Raw genomic sequence first — 15856 nt, 5'->3', positions numbered from 1 at the left:
ACTTTAATACCTTCTGAAATGTCATGACTCCAAGCACATGTATTCACCCTAATCATTAAAGCATGCAAGATGAAACTACTCCTGATAATTAAAGGAGTGTTAACAGAGAGCAGCTTCAGATGTAGCACTTCCCCTGAGTAACATGTTCTTGACTATGCTAATCTATAAAACAGACTGTCACCAGCAGCAGGGAAGTATGACACATCATGCAACACAGTTAATATAACAGGGAGAGTGGGTGAGCCCAGATGCCCAGAGATGTAAGGCTGTCAACACCCAAGGCATACATTTGGTCCTTGAGCGTGATAAAAATCTCAATATATATCAGCCATGCTCTCAAGCGGCATCAGTTGTGTTATTGCTTTTCAGCACAACACTGCAAATGAGATAAGTTACACGGTGCAATGTTAGATTTATTACTGGTGTTATTGGTATTCACTCTTTATCTGTCAAATGCACTTTTTACAGTCAAGACGCAGCAAATCATACTCCTTTACTGTGATTAAACGTGCTTGTCCTTTTTTTCTTCTGCAGAAGGAGATTCCTCTTGAGAAGACGCCCGTGTGCACAAACCAGCCGGGCTCTCTCGACTTCTCCTTGGAGTCCCTGAACAAGCTGAATCACAGCAGCTCCAGCAGCGGCAGCCTCTATCCGGACACAGGATTAGGCGGCCGCAGGGGTGACTGCCACGCGGATGCGGGGAGGAGCGGGGAGGACTGCTGCAAGGTCGACGAGCCTTCCTCTTCCAGTTTCTCCAGCAAGCCCGGGGGCGATCCCGTGGGCTCCCTCAGCGACTCGCTGTACGACAGTTTCTCCTCCTGTACCAGCCAGGGCTCCAACGATGTGTAGGAGCAATGACTAAGAAGGCAGGGCTGTAGTGACAGAGTCTTGAGTCTGGGTTTAAATCCACACCTCCAGTCATCATCATCAAAATTACATTTTCCCTCTAGATTATTAAAATTTGATTGTTTGTCTTTCAAGCAAAGCAAACAATTGCAAAGACTTTCTTCTTCTTTTGGAAATTCCACGCATTGATTGTTTGGATGTTGAAGGTAAAATAGGCCCACAGAATGCATTTTCAAGTAGATTTTGATCTTTTGTTGATCCTTAAGAACCCCCCTAAACTTGAGCTTTTGTATTTGCAAGTTGAAAATATTCAGTTCGTCTGTTCTGTTGTTGGTCTTGAGTAAGAGTTTGTTCTAGCTTTGACCTTCTTCACAATCCCCTTCGGACCTGCTTTTGATTTAAGCACGACTCTCATCTTGGAAGTAACTCAGACGTGACTATCGAGTCTTGACTACAGCCCTGCCACAACATGAAGAGCCCTCTACTCTCTCTGTACAACAAGAAGCACTTACTGGAGCTGGAGACACGAGGATGAAACCTCAACATTAACACCAAACCAGGACATGAATAGTTTGACTCTGGGTGTGGTGGACTGGACAAGCAATACATAACATTGTCTCATTGCAATTTGTAGTGATCTTTTTCCCCATGCTGGGGATCTTCTTATCATTGCACTGTAACAAATACTGTACAAAGTTTGTAAGGAGTGTAAAGTGAATGATTTTTCAAGCAGTGATAAGCAGGGCGTCTTTTTGGGGCAACGCTGATGAGCAACGTTGGCGTACAGTTGCTTTGATTGCATTGAATCCAAGTTCATATTTCATGTTTTGCTGCTAAGTATGTTTGCTCATCACATTTTTGCCCCCAAAGAATTACCCATGTGGAATCACAATCCATAATAATACACCTGGTTCATCTTTGTGTACTTCTTTTAATGAAGCAATATCTTTAAAACCACAGGACTTCACTTTCTGTTCGTTCTTGAATCATTTTAAAGGTAAAATCTTTATGTCAGGTGTCTTTGTGTGTGAGCAGAACATTGTGGAAAAATGTTCTTTCCCAGTTTTATTAATAACGAATATCCTCATTCAGCTAACTAAACAGATTATTAGAATGAGTTTATCTAATGATGTCAGCTGAGACAAAGTGTGTCCACGTGGTACACTCACTCACTCACTCATAGGACGATGTTTCAGTGTCTGAATGGTACCCAGGTAGAGCAAATGACCACCTTTTTTTTTTTGGTTGCAATGCATCCAGTGTCATTGTTGGTAGCTCAGGGAACATACTGGACTAATGTAGATTGTACAAATTAAAATGCAGCCATCAGAATATTTTGTTGACAAATACAAATCTTTCTTTTTTTTTTAAAGCTCCTGATGCAAAACTCCAGATTCCAGACAGTGTAGTTCGTAGCCTCATCTCGCTTTGCATACCTGAACTCTCCAAACCTCAGTTTTCCTTTTTTTCATAGTTGTATATTATGTTGTAAATAAAAAGTGCTATAAGTTAATATCAGAATGGGCATTGCTGATTGATATATGCAAATGAGAAAAATAAACAGACAAAAAAAGATGTAAATTGTTTGCCAATCATTCAACCAAGGTTTAAGTCTACTGTTTGAAAATGGCATGTATCTTTTCTTATTGAATTCTTTAGGGGTTCTTGTTGTTTTTTTTGTTTTTTTTTATCTTTATTTTGATCAATAAGAGCTTAATGCTAAAATATTTTATCACTTTATTTTAAAGACATATTTGAACTTTAGGTGAAGTTATGCCAAATTTCTATCTGGAATTTGACCAGCTGGTGCTAATCAACAGAGCCGACTGTGTGTTTCAATTTTTCTATGAAACTGTTAATATTGTATGAAGAGAGTCTGAAGAGGACTTGTGTATTTTTCTAGATGTCCAGTATTTATACCCACATTTTGTACTGTCAAGACTGTAGTGTGATTGTCATGCTTCACCTCTCTCCTTAAATGTTCCTGGTTCCTTTGTAAAGAGAAATGGTTACCAGCAGTGTTACTTTGGTAATTATTATTAATATTATTGTTATTATTATTATTATTATTAATATTATTACTGTGTGCAATTTCGTCTGTTACACTAGACTTCAATGCTATATTTTATGTAACTTTCCTAAATAAATATGAGAAACTATTTCCTATTTCAAACTGAGCTGCAAGGTGTGTGTGTGTGTGTATGTGTGTGTGTGGGTCATTTGATTTGTGTGTTTCAGTTCAGGGACAACATGCATGTACTTAAACGTGCATTAATGCGTCACCATGCGTTTCATCCATCCATTCCGGCATTTTTCCAATGTGGAAAATAAAGGTTTTCGGGAAAAACCTGAAATCTTTCTCCTCAAGGGCATCGCGCGTAATCGCCTCCCTCCTACAATCTGTCAGCAAGAATTGAAGCTCAGAGGCAGCGACGGTTCGCTCCAGGACTGCGCTCTGTGCTGTGCTGAGGGATTTATAACCATTAGTCCCTTGATGGGTAATTATGTGCGTATAAATAAACGCAATTAGTTTATCCACCCTTGGATGATTTTTCCCTCTCTCTGTCTCTCTGTCTGTCTTTCTGTATGTTTCTAACCTGAATATGTTGTTCAAACTGCAACATGCATGTTCAGAGGCATTATTTCGCGAATTGGTTTAATTTTGGTATCTTTCAGGATGACGTAATTGCAAATTTAATTACGTACACAACTGAAAAAATAACGATCAATTACTGTACATAATAGGCTGCAGTTTACATTCACATTTATTTATCACAAACTTAATTATGCAGGCTAACCAGGAGGTTGACAAAATACCATAAAGGTCACTGAACTCATTAACTATCCTTGATACAGGCTACTATAAAGTAGGAATAAAATACTCAAATTTAATAATTCACAGTAGCACAGACATGCAGTGGAAGGATAGATAGGATGCATATACAACATTCACTGAAATACTCTTAATATATATAACAATATACAAGAAACCTTTAATTAAAACAAGGTTATAGTGTCATTATATAATTAGATTAAGTATTATATTAATATCATTTATAAGTGTATCAAAAAGTACCATGAAGTTTTGTTTAATTAGATTTTCAGTGACAACAATGAACACTAAGCCTTATGCGTAAAAGACGCACAGAAAGTCCTGATATGTAAATGTTATAAAAAACAAACAAACAAACTACATATACTAGATATTAAAGGAGGAGGACATGTGTTCCCCTGTAAATATCTCGCAACAATAATATTACAGAAATATCATAACAAATATCCGTAAACTCACTAAATGTGAAAACAAAGCGAGCTTTAATCCTCCATAGAGACTATTTGAGCCATTTCTCTTTCATGAAGGCATCAAGACAAACTGACTGAAATATGAAAATGCCAACTGGGTGCTCCCATCACGTGGTGCGCTTTATGATTTCTGCGCTCTGGATTTGTCTCCAGTTGCGCTGGAGAGGAGACTCACTTTGCGGAGCTGTGCTCTAACCTCAGCCAACGGGAGGATGAGCGGATCCGTGTCTGGGCTTACTACGCGGCGGTTCGTCCTGCATGCCTCCGTCTGAACAAGTTCATTTGGTCTGATGTTTCCCCACCGAGCGTCATTTGGGAGAGAATGCGTCTTCTCGTTTTTGTGACTTTATTTGGAGTCCTTCTCGACGCAGGTAGGTCCAACTTGGAGAGACTGCAGTCAGTGATGTGTGAGGGCACAGTTTGGAGCGCGGTTCCCCATGTGCATGTAACACAAAACTAAATGTGCTTTTACTGCACCCATTTGTGCTTTCTAAAAACATTTGTGCGCAACAGGGGTGCCACTTTACAAGCAATATTCATTTGTCATGTATTGCATCCATAGTCATTCAGACATTTTAGAGCATTTAATCTCACCTTGTATTGTTTCAAAATGTTTTCATCCATATTTTAACGTTGTTTTACCAGGTAAGCTGTTACAGACCTTAGACGAACTCCGTGCCAAATAACTCAGACTATACTGCAATTTATCTGTTCTCATCATGGGAACATGCTCTGACTGATCAACCTCTTACAATTATGGAAAAAGCTTTTTTTTTAAACAGATAAAGAATAAAAAGCAGTGTCTGGCTATCATCTTGCTTTTTAGGTGGTGCTTTTGCGCGCTGAGAGAGCTGTGCTGTGCTAGACACCTCTGCGCAGTTTTGGCACAGAGGGAGAAAGATAGTAACACAGACTCAAGCCAATAACACCCTTCAAGTGTTTAAAAAATAGTTATCAGCTGATGCCCTGAGCTGGTTGTTTCCATTTCTCTGGAGCAGGTATTTTCTGAGGGTGAACATTTTGCCTTCTTGTGCCATTTAGCTGGTGGTGATCCACAGAAGATTATTATAGTTAAGCATTATAATAGGAACTTTGAATATTTCCAATAGCTAATTTTTCATTCCTGGCAGCTTCTAAAAAACAATAATATTGTTTCCTTATTTTGAATTATCTGCAGTGATTGCAGTGAATGGCATTGATATTAGAAAATACTGGTTTTGCAATCATTCTACACACTTGAATGCAAAGGTTTATTTTTTGTACTCGCCTGTTTTCTGATGTGCAACAAACAACATACAGTACAGAGCAATTTTCTAAAACTGATCAGCTGAAGTCAGATGCCGGATTTTGCCTCCAGGTACGCCTAAAAAGAAAAAAGGAAAGAAAAAAGAGAAGTTCCTCATTTTCACAATCTCTCCCCAGGTGATGGATGGAGGCTTGATGCATTTGCTAGGTTTAAAGTAATTAGGCTTGGGGTTGTGATGTTATACGTGGACCTTTATCAGTTGAGCCTGCGTTTGATGGCGCTGTCGAAGTAGAGATTAATGATTGGTGCCATTTCAATAATTACACCAGTAATATCTGTCAGTGGGAACGGATGGCCTGTGTGGGATATTTAAGAAGGAAAGGGCAGGCGTGTTTGCATGTAGGACTCACCGTTTTTGATTATAGGCCTCCATGACATGTGATGCTGTCATGATGATGATGATGATATCTTTTAGAAATGTTAATTAAACCTGCCAGGTGTATTAAATTTAACAACCCAGGCTGTCAATCAATGCTGAGTCATAGAAAAAAATGACTTTTGTGAGAAATGGGTGTGTTAATCTCTCAATTCTCTGTGAAAAATAATTAAGAAATTCAGTAAATTATAGACTTAATCATTCCCTATGGCACTGTGCAACTAATATGTGCATTTCACAGTATAATATCTGCAAAAATAGCTCCCAGATGTCACTTATAACCAGCACTAGTTGGCTCTAGACCTGACTTTCTTCATTCTACTGTAAGACTGATGGCTTCATTTCAGCAGATGTCTTTCCTTTTCTGCAGGACACATGTTCAATATAGACATTTAAGGATTTTGGGTAAAAGAAAAAGCTCATCCAGTCACTTTCAAAAGCATTACATGAAATGTGCAAACGCTGGGCAGAGTGCTGTATGTTATCTTTACGAGACGATGTGGTAGCAGTCAAACGTTCACATTTTTACTACCTCAGAGAATGAGAATACACTAAAGGTGGGGTACATCAAGCCTTTCTTGCTGCCTGTTTGCATTGTAAGTGGAGCTTTATCACCTGTAAAACCCAGCGGGGTAAAAGAAAATTTAAAGAGACCACTTTGCTTTGCTGATGTGTGCTTTTATGGCTTGTTCTCACCTCACCGTATGAATCTATAACCTCTCTGTTGACACATGGGACAGCCACTAAAGGCAAAGGAAAGCAAGGCTAAAAACACCCCAAAACAAGACTGCCTTACAGTTTTTTGCTTGATAAAGTCAGAGAAACTTTAGCCACGCCACTCTGCCATAGTGGGCGTAGTATCACAACACCATGCGGAAGACAGACAACATGACATCGCACTCTCACAAAGTGCCATTAGTCTTGTTTGGAGGTTTAGCACCATCAAAGGTGCTGACACAAAAAGCACAAAACGCCTGTGCTGCTTGACTTTGAGCTTGTATCTTCAAGACTATGGGGCATGAAGACGTTGTGAATAAATGTCGATAATGTGCTCTGCTCTCAAGAAAAGACAAGAATGATGTATCCTGTCATGAAAGGATGAAACTCGTGCAATGTAAAGCGAGGAAATGGAAGCTTTAGTGACCGATGCAATTTACATATATTCTCTCTCAAATGACATTAAATTTCATTTCCACTGGTAATATAATCTTACATAAACCTGTCAGCTGTAAGACAACCACATAGCTTCTTTCCTGATCATACTCTGATGATTGAGTATCTATCTGTTAACATTTAAGACTCCAGTATGTCTTACAAATCTGGAATGAGTGTTTATTTTTCCTTTTTGCTCTTCCTCCACTGGACAGGAGATGCCCTTCAGATCCAGTGCTACCAGTGCGAGGAGATGAAGCACAATGACTGCTCCACGCCGGAGTACATCGTCAACTGCACCGTCAACGTACAGGACATGTGCCAGAAGGAGGTGCTGGTCAAACCTGATGGTGAGTTTGCTACAGTGTGGAAACACATCAGTTACTACCACATGGTGGGTGAGGTGTGAGACACAGCAGAAGCCAGACAATCGTTGCAATATTCAGCTCAATATTTGGGTTTCCCATCAATGTTTTGTACCCGGCTCTCATTTCTTTAAACTGTCGAGCCTGGTAGCAATCATTGCTCATGATAACCACCCATCAGTTTATTACAAACAGCAGGTTAGCTTCTCCTGTAAATGTAAAACATCATATCTGGTGGTAGTTCTTGGTAGAGAGTGAGCTGATGTTTAGAATAGGAAATATAAAAGCTTTAATGATCTGAGTGTAGACTGAATTGCTGCTTTTTATTGTCAGACTTCAATAAAATTTGGTTAAAGAGTTCGATGCGAATGAAGGGACAGGTCATTTGTTTTGGGTGTAAATCCAGATATGAGCTCAAGTTTAACCTCATTTGTGTAGATGGACGTTTTTTTTACAGGGTAAGAAATCTTTCCTGTTGTTTTTCCATCCACATATCTAGAGGAAGGACATTATGCTGCATTAAAATGGATTCAGGCAGATGGTAGACAACAAACTGGATATTATTTCAGTGGACTGTTAAATTAGATGAGGCCAGCCAGCCGACAATGATAATGGTAAACAGCAGTGCCGTCAACAGTTATTTTAACTTTTTACATCCTCCACAATGGAATTTACAACCAGATGTTACGCAGACACAAGAAAAGCTGACATATGTTAAGCAAATATGTCACTCTATTGACTTTTGAAATATTTATGTTTCCTAACATGTGGTCAGTTTGTCGCCTGTTTGTATATTTGCTTCGATGTTATCGTAGATTCTCTCCATCTGGCTGTTTGTTTGTTTTTTCCGTGCCGTCCAGAAGGGGTTGTCTGCCTACTGTCTACCGTCTGCCTGAATCCATCATAGAATACAGCATAGGAAATAAAGTAAAAGTAAAAGAAACGTCAGGTGTCCACTAAGTAGTCAAAGAAATGACCCAAAACATCCAAAAAAAACTATATTTGTGTTTAAATTTTCATGAGTTATGTAATTTTAAAGATAAAAAGCATGGAGAATCTTATGATTTGCAAACTAAGATGGCCTGAAGTCCAGAGTTGTCGAAACATTGTGATGTCCATGTGGAACTAAAGAAGATATGGGAACTGATTTGGTTACTCTTTTGTACTTTCATGTATCTTTTCTATGTGCATGTGCCCCGGTTAGAGTACACATATAAGTAAAGTGTCTTTCTTAGCCCCACATTGAAGCTTGTTGGTAGCTATAAGGATCTGCTCTCCATCTAAGAAAAACCAAAGATTACCAAGAACCCTGATAGTTCAGCATTGAATGGAACAAACTATGTAGGATTATGTAGTATGACAGTGCCATTTGGCTGCCAAAAGCACAGCCTCAGCCAAATATATCCAAGTACAAAGTTAGAGTTCCTATTTTTCTGCAGAGTAAAAGTGACCGTGTGGAAACTGGAGACGAGCTGAACGCAACGCAGCACTCAAAAACGTACTTGACCTCTGAGCGTTACAATTTATTTCTTTGCCATTTAAATGAGTGGAGGCATTATTATTAAGTTGCTAAGCACCCGCAATTTTCTTGATGTGCGTACAAGAGGGCAAGCAATTAACGTTAAATAGATGTCTTACTTGCGATGAGCTGTCGTAAACAAGTCTGTCTGGAAAACAGCAGGTTGAAAAAAAAGAGTTCTGTGCTGTGATGACATTTATTTTAAGACCTCGCAAGAGCAGCCTATCAGTACGTTGGGAGGTTTCTTTCTTCGCTGTAAAATGACAAATAAGACAGAAAACTCACCAAGGAAACCCAACTATCCCCTTTTTACTTCTTCAAAAGACCTTTTAATCCTCATATGTCTGATTTAGCGACCCCGCGGAGGAAGCTGAGGCTGGTCAAAACAATCTTCTGTGATTTCAGTGTAATAGACATTGTTATCTGTTATTTTGCTCCCATTTGTTCAGCTTCAAAGAACTCAGACTCACTGTTAAGGGAATCATGTCTGAAGACAGAGGATCAGACTGTAACACATCAGTGTAAAACCTACGCATCATAAACCAACATGAATGAATGTTAGGACCTCCGTTGTCTTCATTTTCATGCTCATTTCCACATGAAGCAGCTCAGTGTTGTGTTGCTGTGGTTGTATCGCAGACAACACTATCTTTGAACCACTTTTATACTGCTGGTGCATCAAAGAGGGGAGACTTTCCTTCAGCTGCCACTGACACAACATTAAATTAGCCCTGTGCTTCCTCAGAGGGAATAAAGTGGATCATCATGTAGGGCTCCAAATTGTCTGTTCTCCGAAATGTCCAGTCACAGCATAGCAGGCATAACTTAGCAAGTCTGTCAAGCTTCGGATGTCATGTTGAAGTGGTGCACATGCGGCTCTAATAAATGCAATTGACCTCAAGCATTTCAGCAATGAGGAAGTACTCCAACTCTGTGATTTCCGTGCTGTTTGTGATCACCCTGCGCTCCATTTTAACAAATACCTGTCCAGTTTTAGAATAAAACATGAAGAATTGACATAGCTGAAACGTCCCTCTACAGCAGTTTGACAAACATTAAGCACTATTTTCTTTAGATAATCTGCCACACAGCTCTTAGATCATGTGACTGGCTTTAATAGTCATGCTGATTGGTCAGAATGTGGTATATATGTGTTTATAACAATATGATATAAAAGAAATGATCCAAGTGTGGTCATTCAAAATGTGCAGACTGCAAAGTTCTATTATATCATTGGGTGTAAAGATGATTTAATTTAAATGCTGATAAGTCAGATAACAGACTAGCAAAGTAAAGTAATCTCCTTTACTGATCTTTTGGGAACAATGCAAATAATGTTAATAATGTAATGAAGTTGTGCCTGTTGGGAGAGAGAGGTTGTATGTAATATATTTTGTTGTAAAACACTTTGAGCTGCATCTCTTGTATAGAAGGTACTACACAAAGTTATCATTATTGTATTATTAACTTAATAGCTAAAACACTAATATTATAAATCATAGTAATAACCTGTATCATAGCTCCAATATGTTGGCATCAGAGCTCTTGAAGTTTTTCACAATACAAGGATGCTGATTTTTTGCCAGCTAGAACTGAAAATCGAGGACTTGTTGTTAGAACATCTGTATGAGAGTGAAAAAGCTACAGGTGTAACAAGATTAATTGAGCGGACATCTGAATGGTTCATGAACTCAAGAGCTGAACCAGGGCCCCGAAACATGCAAGGGATTATTGATGTTCATTGTTTCAAAGCTCTAAAAGAGGGTTCAAAACTTCCAGCAAGGCCAAGGTAAATTTACAATTCAGAAGATTCAGGGATTAACATCTGATTTTGGTGCAAAAAAAACCCCAAAACAGCTTGAGGCCCAGTATTCTGTTTTGCAAGGTGATTTGTACATACGGCACGTGTTGTGAAGGATATCAAACAGCAGGTGGCCCGGTGGTTCCAAACACTGTCTTGTAATTGGAAGTTTGTAAATTCACTGCCTGCAAGAGTTGTGTGATGTGCTTGAGCAGGACAATGAACCTCTACAATAATTCTACTGCTATTTATTTTATGTTTTACCTTGACAGACAAAAAAGAAGCAGACTGCTGATGCTTCCTGTAGAAACATGTACCACAAACACCGCACAACAATAAACAAACAAAAAAAGCTCGGCTGTACATATTTCTCCTCCTTCATCAATACAAAGCTTTTCCAGATTATGAAATGTCCTGCTGGCTTTGATTTAATCTAAACTTTTCTTGCCCTATAAGGGGAAATTCCATTTGCAGACATCAGAAAACACAAGACAAATAACACAATACAAATGCCCCATAAATGATAAAATACCAGCCATAACATACAGTACCATAGAAACAAATAACACCAATAGATAACAGATAGAGAAACATCACTTGATAAGGGAGTCAGAGGCTCTGGAGTGCAATAAAAAGTTACAGCACTACAGAATATGACTTTTTTTTCTTCTTCTTCTTCATACAAGCATACAAATTGTAGTAACATACACCACACTGACAAACATCAGTTAATAAGACCAGACAGGAAGTCAATAGCTCCATACCCCTGTAGTGCAATAAAACGTTGCAGCATTGCAAAACACAAGACTCTTATACAGTATGTGACATCTTCAATCTCAGCAATCTAATTACAGCAAGGGAACAATGAGTCAGTCTGATGTTATATTTTTTGCAACATGTCAGAGATGAATAACTGACCAATCACCTCTCTAATATACATAATATAACATACATAGCATTTTTTTTGTCTGTCTTTGCAGGAATACATTATCGGAAGTCTTGTGCGTCCTCCGGGGCTTGCCTGATCGCCTCCTCTGGCTACCAGCAGTTCTGCACCGGGAAGCTCAACTCGGTCTGCATTTCCTGCTGCAACACCCCGCTCTGCAACGGGCCCAAGAGGAAGCGCCCCGCCCCTTCGGCAGCGACGTCCAACCCTCGGATGAACCGGCTTCTCCTTTTCTTCCTGACCCTCTTCCCACCCCTGCTGACCCTCCTCCCCCTGACGTAGATGGTCCCACCACATCTCCTCTGTACAGTTGATACAGTCTTTGGTTCATTAAGTTCATGCTTCACAGTTTGAGCTCAATTAGCTCATGTTGGTGATGTTGCAAGGTTAGAGAGTTTGGCAGCAGAGAAGCGATTGTCCTTCAGCAAACTATACACAAAAAAAGTAGTTGAGTATAAACATCAGTCCAGACAACAGAGTGTGCATAATGAGATGAGTGTAGTTAGGTTAATTGTTTTCCATTTTAATATCTATTCACCCAACAAACACCTGGCCACTCTAGGCTCCAATTAACAGAACAGTGGCACAGAGTTGGATGAATAGATCAGCTCCACTCTTTTCAAAGACATGCATTTTTAAGCATTTCAATGCAGGAAGTCAATTGACATTTGTTTCCACTCATCCCAAACAAGCCAAATTAAAAGAGTTAAAATAAACACAAATACTACCCCTGTTTTCCATTAAATATAAGGCTACATTCAGCAGCTTGTTAATTAAACTTTGCTTAATACAAAGACAGTTGGGAAAACAATTTAAACACAATTTGGAGGAGAGGTTTGAATCAGTGGTTTTTGTTATCTTCACACTGAGCCGGGCTAGCTTTTTCCTCCCATGTTTAGTCTTTGTTCTAACCTAAGCTACAGTCATTACTACTGACTGTCACTGTAGCCTCATTTGGGTGTCCACATGCTTTTATTTGGTGTGCATATACTTTTAGACCATGAAGTGTAGCTTAGAAGAGAAGAAAAACTTCAAATCTTAGTCATTTCAGTGCATATTTGGTGCCACTGAAGTTCAAATAAATACAAGAATGCTTAAAATGTTTGGTATGCAGTGTCTTCAAGGCTGAATGAACACATATCCTGTCCATTTTCACCCTAGGTTGATCCTGGAGTCCAGACTTGGTATCACTGCTGTACCGAAGGAGCAGATTTGGATCCTTCGCTGGCTTTGTAACCTCTCAGCGTCACGAAAAACTGTTGATCTAATCGATATAACACTGAAACCACTGAGAATGACACGGGAGAACTGCGAGCTGGAAGAGTACTAAGCTTTCTCAATTGTCTATCGCTCATGTTGCTAGAAAAGGACAATCCAGTCTGCAACCGAGCCGTTTCTCAATTTCTTTGCTTTTTGTGAAGTGGAGCGTTTTGTGAGGAACCTGCGCTGAAGTTATTTTCCGGTTATTACACGCTGTAAAAGGTACTGGTAAAAGTTATAGTGGAAAAAATATTTTTAAGTTTTCTTGAATTTATGGTTTGAAACCGCTGTTTATTTCTTGTTGATGCTGTTGCTGTTGTTGCTTAAAATGCACATTTTTCTTATGAATTCACACTACTTCTATTTTTCATGTGTTATGATGAAGAGGGCACTTTGATTCAGGCAAATACTGATTGAATTTGAAGGCTTCTGAGATCTCTTGCAGCATATTATCATATTATTTATATTTATGGATATTTTCCACTGCCAAACAGTATTGATTGACATTTTACTACAGGAGATAGGAAGATGCTGAAGTTGTTTTGGAAAGCCTATTTGTGTTTCTGCTTATTCATTCTCAATCTTAAAATTGATTATGGTATACAAGCACGCTATCAGATATATTAAAGAGACATTAATATTACGTATATTCCTTTATGAAACGAGGTCTTGAACCATTTTAGAGCTAAACTTGGAAGCACCTGCTGCAGTGAGTTTCTAATATAGTATTACATAGGTATAGTGCAGTATGAGAACAAGCTATAAGCACAAATACATTCTCACTTGAGAGTTGCTTCAGGGTGATATCAGCCATATTCCCCATTAGTTTTCTTCAGAACTTAAGAGAATTAAATACACGCCAACATCATAGCTTGTGTTGCATGTAGCCAGTGCTGTAGACCAAATACTGTATTTTCTAATCTACACTTATAAAATAAAACATTTGACTTATAGTATTGACTTTATTTCCATGTCCAAATGTGCATTCTGTGAAATTTGCAGGTTTACATTTCTCTTTCTCTTTTATTGTCTCTGTGATGTTTGATTTACTGCTTGCAGCAGATTGCTATTTTCAATATGTACAATGTTACCTTTGGATGTACTGAATGTGCTGTACACAATAACAATGCAGACATTCTCTCACTGTATACAATGCTGCACATAAATGTATTAATGGGGAGTAGAGTGAAAGCCAAGAAAGTGAACTGATGAAACATGAAATTTTGTAATGTTATAATAAAACCAAGAAAGAAACATGTTTTCATTGGTAGAACAGTGTTTTAATCATTATTTGACTCAGCAAAAGCTTTTCAAACTTCACAGCTTAACATCAGAATTCACCTCATGCATGAACCTTTAGGGGTATGGATGGAGGAGGTGACTTTATTTGACTCTCTGGGAAATGAAATCCACCACTGCTGGTGGTCCCTGGGAGGTTAGTCAGGCCTAAATGCTCTCTTTGTGTTTAACCTTCATACAGCCAAGCTAAGGGGCAGCATGGAACCCTGAGTTTATTATATTAGCTCTACGCTAGTATGCTACATCACTCAATTACTCATCTATTGATTGTTTTTTTTGCATTTTGCCTCTGGGTTTCAAACGCGAATGCACGAACATTATTACAATGCTTATTCAGACATCTTTCCTGCCATACTGTGCTTTACCTTTTTTGTTTTGTTACTGTGAAATGTGTTCTCTTTCTATCAAGTGTTTTCAATGCACTGAAACTGATAAAAGCCTTGTATGAAATAGAAGATTGAAGTTTTGTCAGAATGAGGAGAGAATACAGATCAGACATAATGCACTCTGCATGAAACACATTTTGCAATGGCTGTTTTAGTCTTGTAGAATCCATGTCTGATTCCTGTAAAATGCAGGTAATTCAGCAAGGATGAGACATCAGAGATGAACTGGAACCTTTGCTAAGTATACTTATATTGAACTATTCGCTCTCACCAAAAACATCCACTCCCCCAGCTTCTTATCAGTCCGGTTGTGGCTGTGATAAGTGTCACCAGGAACGGATGATTGACTTGTGAGTGCTATAATAGTGTTTCCAAGTAACAGTTTCCAATTATGTGCCTAATAATGTAGTGGTGCATTGTTAGAGACACAATAGAGCAGCTCCCACAGAATGAATCCTGCAGTCCTTGGGAAAATGTAAAAACACTGATTGAGACATGAAATGCAACAAATGTTCAGCTTGTGAGACATAAACACAGTGGTATCAGATGGCTTTAGTGTTGTTGAATGATGAAGTTTAACCTCAGTTGTGTGTGCTATGCTGCTTGAACGCTGGGTCTATTAGCAGCAAAGGCATCCTGCAGTGTTAGACTGCGCCTATATGACTGTGCATCATTAAGCCTCAACGCAGAGGAGGTGGAGGAGGTGGAAGGAGTCAGGACAGATAAACACAGAGGGGAAGTGCCGACTGCAGATCTCCCGGGGTTAAGAAGCAGCAAAAACAGGAGATTATTAAAAATAATAAGGCCCACCTCTGCCTTGCTCTAATGACGTGTGCACAAACAGTCATATTAGAGCTCTGGCAGTGGAAATACTTCAGTTGATGAGGGACTTCAACTCATCTACTTTGTTTACTGTTCAGGCTAAGTGTATCGGAAATGAAGGGGAAATTATCTGCTCTTGTGTGGGCGGGAATTGTTTCAGGTGCTGATTGCAGGACTAACAGAAGACAGCAAGATCAAAAGACTCCAGAGACTCAATTACCCTCAGTCCAGCCATATAGATACTGTGTATTGTAATGAGTTAGAGCCAGTCCACTCAAAAGCATCTCATCTATTTCCTTTATTTAATATTCATAAATCACATGTAGAGCCATCATTTTCCAACTAATGAATCAGCAACATTAAAAAAGATATTCTTTTAAATTGTGCAGTGCATTAAATATTAGATTGGATATGAAGAAGCTGGTGAGTGTGTTTCAACAATTATCCTAAATCTGATGACTCTGCAGTCAACCTG

The 15856-nt window shown here is 39.0% G+C and overlaps 2 protein-coding genes across 2 annotated transcripts in view; both read left to right on the top strand.

Annotated features, from left to right (window-relative positions):
- LOC133976330 (nck-associated protein 5-like) overlaps positions 1-849 on the top strand; it is a 130569-nt gene extending 129720 nt beyond the window's left edge. The window contains exon 20 of the mRNA XM_062414514.1: positions 535-849. Within this exon, the coding sequence (XP_062270498.1) occupies positions 535-849 (315 nt within the window). The remainder of the gene's footprint in view (positions 1-534) is intronic.
- Positions 850-4471: 3622 nt separating this feature from the next.
- Positions 4472-12944, top strand: LOC133976629 (ly6/PLAUR domain-containing protein 1-like). The gene is made up of 4 exons (XM_062414894.1): positions 4472-4520; positions 7199-7333; positions 11649-11892; positions 12776-12944. Exons 1-4 carry the CDS (start codon positions 4472-4474, stop codon positions 12942-12944), a joined length of 597 nt encoding a protein of 198 aa, XP_062270878.1.
- Positions 12945-15856: the final 2912 nt, after the last annotated feature.

This window comes from Scomber scombrus, chromosome 24, assembly GCF_963691925.1.
Source record: "Scomber scombrus chromosome 24, fScoSco1.1, whole genome shotgun sequence".
Taxonomy (NCBI): Eukaryota; Metazoa; Chordata; class Actinopteri; order Scombriformes; family Scombridae; genus Scomber; species Scomber scombrus.
Note: the sequence above shows the minus strand (reverse complement) of the source record. Positions and strands in the feature narration are given on the sequence as shown.

What these genes read in the sequence shown, in the direction of transcription:
- LOC133976629 (XM_062414894.1), top strand. Translation starts at nt 4,472, where the DNA reads ATGCGTCTTCTCGTTTTTGTGACTTTATTTGGAGTCCTTCTCGACGCA. An exon ending in GGTGCTGGTCAAACCTGATG is followed by an intron (nt 7,334 to 11,648) that starts GTGAGTTTGCTA and finishes CTGTCTTTGCAG; the next exon opens with GAATACATTATCGGAAGTCT. An exon ending in CTGACCCTCCTCCCCCTGAC is followed by an intron (nt 11,893 to 12,775) that starts GTAGATGGTCCC and finishes TTTTCACCCTAG; the next exon opens with GTTGATCCTGGAGTCCAGAC.